Source organism: Scyliorhinus torazame, chromosome X (assembly GCF_047496885.1).
Source record: "Scyliorhinus torazame isolate Kashiwa2021f chromosome X, sScyTor2.1, whole genome shotgun sequence".
Classification (NCBI taxonomy): Eukaryota; Metazoa; Chordata; class Chondrichthyes; order Carcharhiniformes; family Scyliorhinidae; genus Scyliorhinus; species Scyliorhinus torazame.
The window spans coordinates 30,567,329-30,579,796 of NC_092738.1; the positions used below are offsets into that span (position 1 = coordinate 30,567,329).

The 12,468-nt window shown below is 46.5% G+C and overlaps 2 protein-coding genes across 11 annotated transcripts in view; one reads left to right on the plus strand and one right to left on the minus strand.

Moving 5' to 3' along the window:
• The window catches only part of LOC140405478 (cysteine/serine-rich nuclear protein 2-like), an 81,384-nt gene extending 70,679 nt beyond the window's left edge, over positions 1-10,705 (minus strand). For 4 of the 8 annotated variants that reach the window (XM_072493965.1, XM_072493961.1, XM_072493954.1 and 1 more), the window contains exon 1: positions 9,087-9,451. The gene's annotated coding sequence lies outside the window, so the exon portion shown is untranslated. Of the gene's footprint in view, positions 1-1,487; positions 1,672-9,086; positions 9,452-10,368 lie in introns of those variants that run through there. The other 4 variants (XM_072493955.1, XM_072493958.1, XM_072493957.1 and 1 more) reach the window with 3 other exon arrangements.
• The window catches only part of LOC140405477 (uncharacterized), a 40,949-nt gene continuing 38,256 nt past the window's right edge, over positions 9,776-12,468 (plus strand). For 2 of the 3 annotated variants that reach the window (XM_072493951.1, XM_072493952.1), the window contains exon 1: positions 9,776-10,089. In XM_072493951.1, the coding sequence (XP_072350052.1) occupies positions 9,949-10,089 (141 nt within the window). In that variant the 5' untranslated portion in view covers positions 9,776-9,948. The remainder of the gene's footprint in view (positions 10,090-12,468) is intronic. The other variant, XM_072493953.1, reaches the window with a different exon arrangement.

Below are 12,468 nucleotides of genomic sequence, written 5' to 3' on the forward strand. Positions count from 1 at the left end.
GTGGCAATACTCACTTCATTTTATGCAAGACATTCCCGTCGTTAGTAAAACACAACCTGTCATAGATAATTATATTAGACACAATGCCCTAGAAAGGGGATTTCTGTAACTGACCCTAACCTTTACAGGTTGGGCCTCTCTAAATACTTAAGGAAATTTATTGAGACCATAAATCGCAGCAAAACAAATGTTAAAATAATATAAAAGCATTGATGTTAAACTTCTGTGGCGGCAGATGTCATCATCAAAAATTAGGAACAGGATATGACTAATTGTTAAATAAGTATCCAGTATTCACCGAGACCCTGAAGAGAATGGTCAGGTATAGAATGTGCAACTGATTGAGGAAGGGAATTTCACACTGACAGCTCGGTTTTGGTACTGTGTTAGCCAGGCTATAATAGGTAAAGAATTGTTTGGATTCTGCTTAACACAACACTGCTCCTTGTTTTTACTTTATTTAAGAGAGTGTCTTGCCATTATTGTATTAAGAGGCAAGCCATTAATGAGGGAGGGCAGCTGTCATTTCTCTTCACCTCAAAGAGGTGTCTGATTTGAGAGAGGATGTGTTGAAAAGGATCTTGTTGCCCACTGTAACCAGAGGCAAAACTGTTAAACCTGACAAATTAGTCAGTTATTAGTCATCAGCACTTAACCATCCTACTCATTTGTCCATTTTAACGATGGTCTCAAATTGGGAAAACTAACAAAGGAATGTAAACTGGATTACAATTACAATGCTGTTTCTTTAAAAAATGAGTAAAATCTCTAAGCATGGGTATTAGTTTCTGATGAGACAGTAGACACACCTAAACGAAAGCAATTGTCATATGGGTGACACAGTGGTTAGCACCGCTGCCTCACAGCCCCAGTACCCAGGTTTAAGTCCGGCCTTGGGTCACTGTCTGTAAGCATTCTCCCCGTGTCTGCGTGGGTTTTCTCCGGGTGCTCCAGTTTCCTCCCACATTCCAGAGATGTGCAGGTTAGGTGGATTAGCTATGCTAAAATTGCCCCTTAGTGTTCTGGGACGTGCAAGTTAGGTTACAGGGATAGAGCAGGGTGGATGGGGGAGGGAACCTAGGGTGCACTTTCAAAGGGTCGGTACAAGCTCGATGGGCCGAATGGCTTCCTTCTGCACTGTAGGAATTTTACGAACTCTATGATTACCCAGCAACCGATGAGCTGAAAAAGACTCAAATATCACTGAATTGGTTCCTAGGCAATTTTCACACTTTGATAAAAATGCTTGTAAAAAAAGCTACACGTCGATTGCCAAAAAGGGCTCAACACGTGGGCTACTGAGGCAGTACAACACTATTTGAATAAATGCAGACTTTCATTTAATGTTTTATTTGTTTAATATGGACAAGGATCATCAGAAAAGACAGAAAAAGAGTGTGTATAGAGATGTTATTCTTTTATCAGTTATTCACTTTAATTTAAATATGCCTGACTGCAATATTGAAAGCACCTAATAGTGGAGTCACCTTTTTTCTTGTATCCAGCCAATATGGGCGAGATCAGGAGACCTGGACAGAGGCATCACTGAGCTTGAGAATATCATCCATTGCTGAATAATGACTGTAAATCAATGGCTGCTTATTCACCTCCCTCACACGACCAGGCTCAGCAATGCCCGCAAACCAATATCGATGAGGGCATCAGTGGTTCCTATTAAAATTCAAATAAGCTTTGATGTAAAATGTCAAGGACTCTGAGCTCAAACAGATCAGGAACTATTATCTAGCCATCATACTTCTGGTGTCCTACAATACAAATGTGTGGGCTATGCGCAATGGGAACGGAATATATAAAAGAACAAAGACCGTTATTTGTGACGTAAATACTCTCTAAGAGAAAATACCAAAACCACTTAAGCCTCATTGTTGATCTTTGCATGAATAAAGCAGCTGACTGTATCAACCATTGGAGAAAAACACCTACACATTAACACCAGAATAGTACCTTGCGTTTCGTATCATGTACTTGTCCAGGGCTGCTTTTAGAGTCAAGTCAATGGGAATAGAACAGATGGGCCCAATGTGCAGCTAGCCCAGAACAGGCATAAGAACATAGGAAATGGGGGCAGGAGAAGACCACACGGTCAACTCCATTTTTGGTTATTTCTGGCTAAGTTAACTAATTAAAGGTGCATGAAGAGCTGAAGATGGTCCATTATTCAGTGGCAAAACTTGAACTTCAAATGTTTGGCCCAATTTAGTAGCAGAACTTTTTACATAAATGGCATTAGGCTGGTTTGTCCTTACTGATGAGAACCAAATTTCGAGCGTATTTTCCTGCCATTATTGGCCTGGGTTCTTCTTGCCTGTCTCAGAAGATTAATGGCTGGCTGTGCGGGGGGTGGGGTGGGGGGTGGGGGGGGGGGGGCGGGGGGGGGGGGTGGAAAGGAAGTGTTTAGTCATGGTGCTCTGGCCATCATTAGTGTGGAGCAGGCAGGCTTGATGGCACAACAAGAGGTGGAGATGGACAATTTTGCTTCCAGTTCTTAAATAAAAGATGCTAGGGCAGAAGGGAGTGCAATGTTTGTGCCCACACATTTGTACGATATGGTTTTTTGGCTGCACCCAACTCTGACCCAATTACTAACTTATTAAGTTATCATGCAACATCCCTCGACCATGGAGCCAGTCAGTGAGACAATGAGCTCTGCCAGTCATCATCTGCTGTGGTGGCTGGATTTGGAACTTAAACAGCCCGGTCATTTTCACGAGCTAGAAAGAAAATCAGAGAGCTTTGGGGGACTAGAATACAACACCCAACACGTTAGAAAGTTCTGACCCCTTAATCTGGTACTTTGTTCAAAGAGTCTGTACAAGCAGGCAGTTTATATTGGCGCACATTGTCTTTATTCAGTAATCTTAACTTGGTAGGTCAAGGGTCATGAATAATTTTCAAATGCTGCCTGGACTGTTGCTCCTCAAGCCATTTATGTGAAATGTTGACTTGCTGCAGTGGATAAAGATTGGATTTCTTTTGTAAATTAATAGAATTTGAAGCTATTTAAAGGACCAAAAGCTTGTGTGGGGGTAGGGAACAAAAAGAAGAATCCCTGGCACAGCACAAGAATTTAAACAGCTACTTGCTTGTGCCTATTGGAGCTTAGACATCTTGCAACACAATCTCCGGACTTTAGCAAGTGGATGCACCCATTCATGACAATCAGCCAGTTTATGCCTTGCATGCAAAGTAAACTATGCGATTGAGAGACGTGCACAGCAAGAGCCTTTTCTCATTTGCCTAAAGTGGTCAAAAGTGGTAAAAGGAAACCTGTATATTTCACTTCTTGTATGGATACAGTGTGCTCTCGGGGACAGACAAACTAGAAACTTTGCATTGGGAAAGTTTGCTGTCTAAGACCTTTCAGCCACAGTACATCCAGGGGCTGGAAAATTTGTGGAACCCCTTGGGCTCAAAGGCTGACATGGAATGCATGTTGTAAATATTAAAATTGTACAGAGGCACCTCAGAATGGAACATGCTGTATGGAGGCAAGTCAAATGTTATTGCACTGTCTGTAAACTTTAAGTTGAAATGTTTTGGAATGTACTTTTACAGATTGTATGAATAAAGTTTTTTTTTTTAAAAGACTCACTAGAGGCTTTGTATGTCAAACCAAGTGGCGGCAAAGAGTACAATGACTTTACCTGCCCATTCCTATGACATTCAATAGATAAATAGGTGTTAAAGCAGACAAGGTTGGTGAGGATGCTTTGGTCCTATAAATCAGGTGGGCGGCAAGCTGCAAAAGTGGTTCATTTGCAGTCTTTGTTTGAGGACTGAATACAGACGTTCTCTGCATTCAAAGCAATATATACAGTGCCATTTGTCTTGGTTAGCAATGTGTATGGCATTGCGCCTTATTTATTATTTTGGTATGAGGCGGTCATGCTGCTTCTTCCCAACACTGCTTAAGATCAGTATTGTGCTGCAGAGCACAAATGGCATTAATGGATCTCTAATTCTTCCTCCTTGGACTGTGCCAGGACATGCCTCGACATCTCCACTATGGCTGCATAGCTCGAGAAAATTGTCAAACAAGTATTTGTCAGTAAACACCCACATACTCTTTCTGCGCCAAAGCAACACATCGCACCAACTTACTACTTCTGTCTCACCTGAACATCATCACATTTCTGGTTCAATGTTTGAAGATACTGATCTCTCCATTTCATTCACCAGCAGTTGAATGGAGAAACTTTGAGCAACAGATTTCTCCTAACTGTCAGTATACCAAATAAATGCAATTTCCCCATCGCATACACAGATGAGGGGCGCGATTTAACCAAATATCCCATAGCGAGCGGGCTTAGTTGTGTGTTTCCCGGTGCTCAGTGCGCTGAGAAACATAACACTATTTAACGTGACTCCAGTTAGATACGAGGCCTCAGCAGGGAATGCGTGGCTAAGGCCGCGCTTAGTCCCATTTCCTGCACTGAGGAGCCACGCTTACCGAAACTTCTCAGTGCAGGGAGATGGCGCCCCGATCTCTCGAGTCCCCAGCGTGACCCCCGAACTACACCCAAAAACTCAACTCACTATAAAGACGCCCCTGGGCCCCCCTCACCCCCGTGCAGGGCACCCCTCACTCGATCACCACCATGCACAAAAATGCCAGCTTGACACCTCGGCACTGCCAGCCTGCCCCCAAGAGTTCCACCAGGGCACCTTGGCAGTATTCAGGTGGCACTGCCAGGGTGCCAGTAGCATGGTGCCCAGGTGGCACCAGCTGTGCCAGGGTACCACCATGCGCAGAGGGCATGCACCTGGGGGCCTCCAATCCCCTGGGGGGTGACAGCCCCCCCCCCCCCCCCCCCCGAGCGCCATTCCATCTGATCTCAAGTTTGTGGAGACCAGTACTGAACGATGCTCACCCGAGGTCCCGAAGGTGAAGGGAATAGATCCCAATGTCTTGGTTACCTCAGGGAATTGAATGTTAGAGTAAGACTACCTGTCTCGTTCTAATGTGCAGATTTGCCAAAAAATGATCCTGCCCACAATGGGCAGGCTTCACATCGCAACATCTCGCGAGATTGCATTAGATCTCACAAGGCGTGGCCAGCCAGGTAAACCCCAGGAGCAGAGACTCCCGTCATTTACCGGCCATGTTGCGGCACGCTGCGTTTTGGCCGCAGTGTGCCAATAGATCGTGCCCGTGATGTCTCTCTGCTTCTCTCCCCTCCTTTTGGACATTCCTTAAACTTCACCTCTTTGACCAAGCTTTTGGTCACCTATCTTGATATCGCCTTAGAGGTGACTCAATATTAAATTTTGCTTGATAATGCTCCTGTGAAGCAATTTGGGTGATTTTACTACACTGAACATAGGAATTAGGAGCAGTCGGTAATTCAGTCCCTCGAGCCTGCTCCGCCATTCAATCAGGTCATGCCTGAACTCTTCCTGGGCTCAAATCCACCTCCCTACCTATTCCCCATATCCCTTTAACCTGTTTTTTTTTTTTTTTTAAATCAGAAATATATCTATCTCCTTCTTGAAACCATTTAATGATTTAGATTCCACCGCATTACAGGGCAGCGAGTTCCACAAATTCACTAACCTCTTCGAGAACTAGTTCCTCCTCATCTCAGTTTTAAATCTACCGTCTCTCAACCTATATCTGTGACCTCTCGTTCTAGATTGCCCAACAAGGGGGAACATTTGGTCTACATTTACTTTATCAATTCCTTTTAGTATTTTATACACCTCGATCAGATCCCCTCTCATCCTTCTAAACTCCAGCGTGTATAAAGTCAAACAGTTTAATCCCTCCGCATACGTTAACCCTTTCATCCCCGGAATCAATCTGGTGACCCTCCTCTGAACTGCTTCCAATGCCACCACATCCTTCCTCAAATAAGGAGACCAAAACTGGGCACAATCCTCCAGATAAATGCAAGTTGTTCTGCAGGCTTCTAATCTAAAGGAACCCTTTTGAGAATGTGCCCAGAGGAGCCCAGTAATTTCAGCAATAGATATAACTTGAAGCTCAACCAACTTGGACATTTTTAACCCCGAAAAGAAAATGCTGGAAAATCTCAGCAGGTCTGGCAGCATCTGTAGGGAGAGAAAAGAGCTAAAATTTCGAGTCCAGATGACCCTTTGTCAAAGCTGAACATTTTGCGCATTTTTAACTCCTTTACCCACTATTGGAGGTCGTGCCTTCAGCCGTCTAGGCCCTAAGCTTTGAAATTTCCCTTCTCTCTCTTCCTTACAACTTACCTCTAACCAAGCTTTTAGTGACCCCTCCTAATATATCCTTTGATTTAGTGTTGATATTTTGTTTTGACTCTGCCCCTGTGAACCGCTTTGGGATGTTTTCCGACATTAAAGGCACCCTATAAATGGCAGTTGTTGATTTGCAAGCATTCAGCCAGCTGTAGCTCATTCTCTTTCTGGTTACACTCTAACACAGAACTTTAATACAAGTGACAAGTCTACTGAACATAATTTTACTTGTACTGATGGTTTATGGCCATTAAGTCTGTAGTTTAAGAGGGCAGCACGGTGGCGCAGTGTTTAGCACTGCTGCCTCATGGCGCCGAGGGCCCAGGTTCGATCCCAGCCCTGGGTCACTGTCCGTGTGGAGTTTGCACATTCTCCCCATGCTTGCATGGGTTTCGCCCCCACAACACAAAGATGTGTAGGCTTAATTGATGCTAGGGCAGCATTTTTCCCTTAATTGGAAAAAATGAATTGGGTACACTAAATTTATTTTTTTTAAGTCTGGAGTTTAAAAAAATACTGGCTAAGAGTGCCTTGGCGCTGCAGCACATTGTGAAAAACAACATATTGTTTTTTTAGGAGGACTAAAATCTACCAGGTGAGAGAGATCAATCTCATCTAGACAACCTGTTGCCTCAACTCTGCCAAGTCCAGTTTGCAATAGAAAATTAAGATGCCGATGAGCAACATTTCTTTTTGGGATATGGGCGATGCTGGAAAGGTTGGCATTTATCACCCCTCGCTAATTACTCAAGAAGCTGGTGGACCTTCTTGAACAGCTGCAGTCTTTGTGGCAATGCTGCTCCCACAGTGGGCAAAGAAACCTTCCCATTTACTTACTCAGCTTTCAGTCAGGAAGACTGAAAATCTACGACAACTTAGTAAAATGTTATTAATGGCCAGAAAAGGTTGACATGCAAGGTTACTGGTTTGCATTTTTCATAAGAAGGTGGATGGAATTATACAACACAATCCCCACAAGATTGATCAGAAAAATCAGAGTGTGGACGGCACAGTGGCAAAACGGTTGGCGCTCCTGCCTCACTGCGCCGAGGTCCCGGGTTCAATCCCAGACCTGGGTCACTGTCCGTGTGGAGTTTGCGCATTCTCACCTTGTTTGCGTGGGTTTCACCCCCACGGCCCGGAGATGTGCAGGGTGGGTGGATTGACCACGCTGAATTGCCCCTTAATTGGAGAAAATTAATTGGGTATTCTAAAAATTAAAAAGAAAGAAAAACCCCAGTGTTTCACGTATTAACATAATTTGATTTATTCATAAACCAGTGACCAATTATAACAAACACTCCATTTTGTGGACAAATGTTTGGTTTTAAAGGAAGCAGCCATTCAGCCTCTCAAGCGCATATTGGATCGTTTCAAGAACAATTTAACTAGTCCCATTCTCTTCCCCTGCAATTTTTTTCCCCTTTAGATGCTTACCTAATTTCCTTAAAGACACTTTTTCCCCCCAATTTTTTTAAAATATAAATTTAGAGTGCCCAATTCATTTTTTCCAATTAAGGGGCAATTTAGCGTGGCCAATCCACCTAGCTTGCACATTTTTGGGCTGCGGAGGCAAACCCCACGCAAACACGGGGAGAATGTGCAAACTCAACACACGGAGAATGTGCAAACTACACACGGCCAGTGACCCAGAGCCGGGATCGAACCTGGGACCTCGGCACCGTGAGGCCACAGTGCTAACCCATTGCGCCACCGTGCAGCCCTTTTTTTTCTCCAATTTTACACCTTAAGCCAGTGACCCTAATAATCATGTGCTTTGAAACCATGAGACGCAGACATCTTTGCATATAAACTTCTCAAAATGGGGTTCTTTCCTGAACTGTCCTTCACTTTGGTGATTAAGAAAGCAGAGTGTTAGGAGATGAATCTATGATTAATATTGTATCCATTTTGTTTCCAGTCACACTACAACAACTGTACATTGCCCTGGGGCAGGAATCCATTAACAAAACCCAGCTTTATTAGGATAGCCTGCACAAAATCTCAAACAAGTTGCTCTTTCCCATCTAATTCAGAGACAACTTAGTCAAGTAAAACTTTTTTTATCCCAATTTTGATAGAATAACAAAGAATATTCACTGCCATATAGGATTGAATGTAAATCATAAAAAATACATCCTCTTTGCGAGACATGTAAAGCAGATTAGGCAACACCGATAACATTTTTACTATCATTTAAAAATGTAGAATATATCCATCGCCAGACTAGCTGAATACTTCATTCACACAAGTGCCATGACACAATTTTAGTGTCTGGGGGGGGGGGGGGGGGGGGGAAAGAGAAGAGTTGGGAGTAAGACTCCTCCATATTTACTTACTATCAGTTAATTTGATGGTAAGTATGTGTTACAGAATAGATTGCTGTGGATTTCAATCAAGGCAGAACAAAAAGGGACTGTATGGAGAAATATATAATGTACAGGACAGAGTTCAGCAAGCATTAACATTGGATGCAAGTTATTCCCTGAATGTTTTACTGTACCATTTACAGAGTGCCCACACTATATTACAGTTGGCCCTCTTTACTGTAACTGTGGGTGAACTAGATTTTGGCATTTGATCTGTATAACCAGTAGGTAAAGGGCAATGTCGCTTCAGTAGGGTAAATGGGGAGCAGTGAGGAGGAGATGGTAATTCATGAACTGCTCACTGGTTCTGACGAAAATTCACCGGCGACTATCCCGGAAACCGCATCATAAACGGTGTCAAGGCTGCTTTCCAGCCAGCCGAATCATTCAGCAGAAAATAGCATTCTGCCAGCCTTGTTAATGACGGACCAATGATCATGCACAAACAAGGAGAGAAAAAAAGCATTCCCCTACCTGAAATGTCGATTCTAATCGGCAGTTTTCCCTCCTATTTAAGTGCTGGACAGGGATTTAAATGGCGCTTGGCTGGGCGAGTCCCTTTTTTTCCCTTCACAACAGCCTTTCATGCAATATAATAATCAACCCCCTGTTTTTTTGTTGCAAACAGATTCGTGTTAAAGAAAGTGTTCTTTTTTTTTGATGCTGGTAGAGGTGTTTGGGTTTGTTGCAATTCGAGGAGGGTTGGCAGGGGACGGCTTGGGTTAGAGGGTGGAGGGGGGGTCACGGGAAAGGAGGTTAGTAAAGTTGGTGGAATGGGTGAGGGACTTGCTTCAGGCAGGCCGGCCGGCCTCTCAGCAGCTACAATGTACCGACCTGTCTAACAATAGGCTCGGCCGTCCACAGCGCCGCTATTTATAGGCGCGCGACACCAGCCAGGCTCTCCGCGCGCCTGCGTGGGGCTGCCCGTTGCACCCTGGGAGTTGTAGTTCGTTCATTCCCCCCCCCTACTGTCAAAGGGTTCAAACCCCAACCCACCCCTCAAAAAAAACACACATTTAATCATAACCCTTCTGAAAAAAAGGGACGCTGTCGGGTTCGGGCCTTGTCAATCATTGTCAATGCACCCCCAGAACGTCGAGGTCGATTTTTGAGCCCCCCCCGCCTCCCCCTCAGCACGGCGTCAACCCGGGTAAACAATCGCTTATTCATGACACGAAAGGTGTCCGAAACACCCGGGTGAGAGAATTCACCTCACCTCCCTCGGCCACTTAGGTGGGCAAAAGATTAAGGGAACGTTCATATCAGAACCGTTGAAAGGGTTTATTTTCTCTCTCCTGATCTCGGTTGCTGTGCCCGTTTTTCTTTCACAAACGGCATGGATAAGAAAGAGGAGGCGACTGGCCCCAATCTTCCTGAGGCTGTTCTCGCACCCAATGCAACCGAGAGTGACCTCTCCACCACCGTCCAACGCGCCATTGGAAAGATCGAGACAGCGCAGCTGGCGAGAGCAAGACAGGTAAAGCCATCCCTTGGAGAAGGGATGTCGGGGGGGAATCTGAGCAGTTAGCAAAAGCGATGGCAGCAGCATATCTTCACACACACAAATCACTTCGAAAGTCGGTTCCCGGCTGAGTGCTGGAGTCTGTGTTAACATTTCCAACACCCAGGGAAGTTGCAAGCGGGATCATCCCAATTTCAGCACCATCCTGTCACTGTCACTTCAACATATTTAGGATTCTGACCAAATATCTACACCCGAAATATTCGTCGATTTTTTTTACAAGGGCTGACTGACCTGCTGTGGATTTCTCGCATTTTCTGCCTTTATTTCACGCTTCGTCCTGTTTTCATTTTGTCCTCCCCCCCACCCCCCGACCGACTTCAATCTGGGACCGGAATCTGAATAGAAACATTGTATTCCAAAGGAGCGTCCCTTCACAGGAAGAAAGCAGATAAAGATGTTTATTGTTCCAGTGACACTGCCCCGAGAGCTCGTCAGCCTTGACATTTATATACGTCGCGCGTTAAAACGGGTTACCGGTCGGCGGTAAAGGGGCACTCGGTGTGACAGCGCGAACATGCCACAAAGTTGCGAGCACATGGGTCGATCCAGTGCTCTGCTCAATCCCCAATCTTCCCGCAGCCCTGGGCAAGAGGAGGTTAATCTTTGGGCAGTACGCCTGAGTCCTCCTGGTGGCTATCCAGGGGCACACATGCAGGAGCAGGGAAGCAAGTTATTCTAAGTTACATTTAAGTTACATCTAAGTTACAAGCAACAAAAGCCCATTTCCAGGCAGACTGAATGTGGTGAACACCACTAGTGGTATATTATATGTATTACGGCACTGCCCGTATATTAGACGTACAATGGTAAATCCCTGCCTGCTGGCTCCACCCAGCAGGCGACGTATACTCTCCTGCGCTGCAGCAATTCTGGTTCCAGCTACAGGAGGCACAACATCTTGTTCAATAAAGCCTCGATTGTTCCACCATTCTCGTCTCGTGGTAATTGACGGTACATCAATTTATTGAACAAGATTTTAAAAGAGGATTTCAAAACATGGATCTCCTCTTCAAACCTGATCGCCTGCAGCTGAGCGTTCAAGCAGCCAACGCCACGTCCACCTTCGACCACTGGCTAGCCTGCTTCGAAGGCGACCTCAGAGCAGCCGCTGAAGAACCCTCGGACTCGCAGAAGCTCCAAGTCCTCTACTCACGGGTGAGCCCTGAAATATTCCCCCTCATCCGGGATGTGCCCACCTACTCAGAAGCGATGGCGCTCCTAAAAGGACATTACGTTAAACCGGTGAATCAAGTGTACACCAGGCACCTCCTGGCCACAAGACAGCAACTCCCCGGGGAGTCTCTGGACGATTTCTTGCAGGCCCTGCAGATCCTAGGTAGCAACTGTGACTGCCAGGCAGTTTCGGCAGTCCAACACACCAAACTTTTCATTAGAGACGCTTACGTCACGGGGCATGAAGTCTGCGTACGTCCGCCAGCGGCTACTGGAAGGGGGTACGCTCGATCTTCCGGGGCCTAGGCAACTCGCTAATTCATTAGAAGTGGCCTCACGTAACGTGCAATCCTACCCCCCCCCCCGACCACGCGGCACCCTCGTGGGCATCGTGGGTCCCCACCAGCTACCAACTCCAGCTCACCGCAAGCCTGCGCCACGTGGCAGCCAGCCAACTCTGGGGGGCCCAAGTGTTATTTTTGCAGACAAAACAAACACCCCAGGCAGCGCTGCCCGGCGTGGAGCGCGACCTGCAACGGGTGTGGGAAGAAAGGACACTTTGTTTCTGTTTGCCAGGCCTGGTCGGTCGCCGCTGTTTCCAGGCCCGGCATTTCTACACCCCCACTTGACCCAGGGACGCTGCCATCTTCCCCTCCGCAAGCCACATGCGGCCCGTGGGCGCCGCCATCTTCCCCACTGCAAGCCATGTGCGGCTCGTGGGCGCCGCCATCTTTGGCGCCATTTTGGACTGCACCTCAGGACCGCTGCTCGCTTGACCGTTTGCCGCCGACCGCTACCTCCGCCACCACTGACCAGCCTGGGACCTCCCAGCATCTTCCGCAGCACGCCTCTATCACTCTGGATCAGTCCCGGCCCCGCAACCTCGCGACCGCTACGACGACAGTGAAGATCAATAGGCACGAGACGACCTGCCTCTTTGACTCCGGGAGCACAGAGAGTTTCATCCACCCCACTACGGTAAGGCGCTGCTCCCCCCCGGTACACCCCGTCACCCAGAAAATCTCCCTGGCCTCCGGATCCCATTCCGTTGAAATCCGGGGGTACTGTGTCGCGACCCTCACCATTCAGGGCGTAGAGTTCAGCAACTTCAGGCTCTACGACCTCCCCCACCTCTGCACTGCCCTGTTGCTCGGCCTG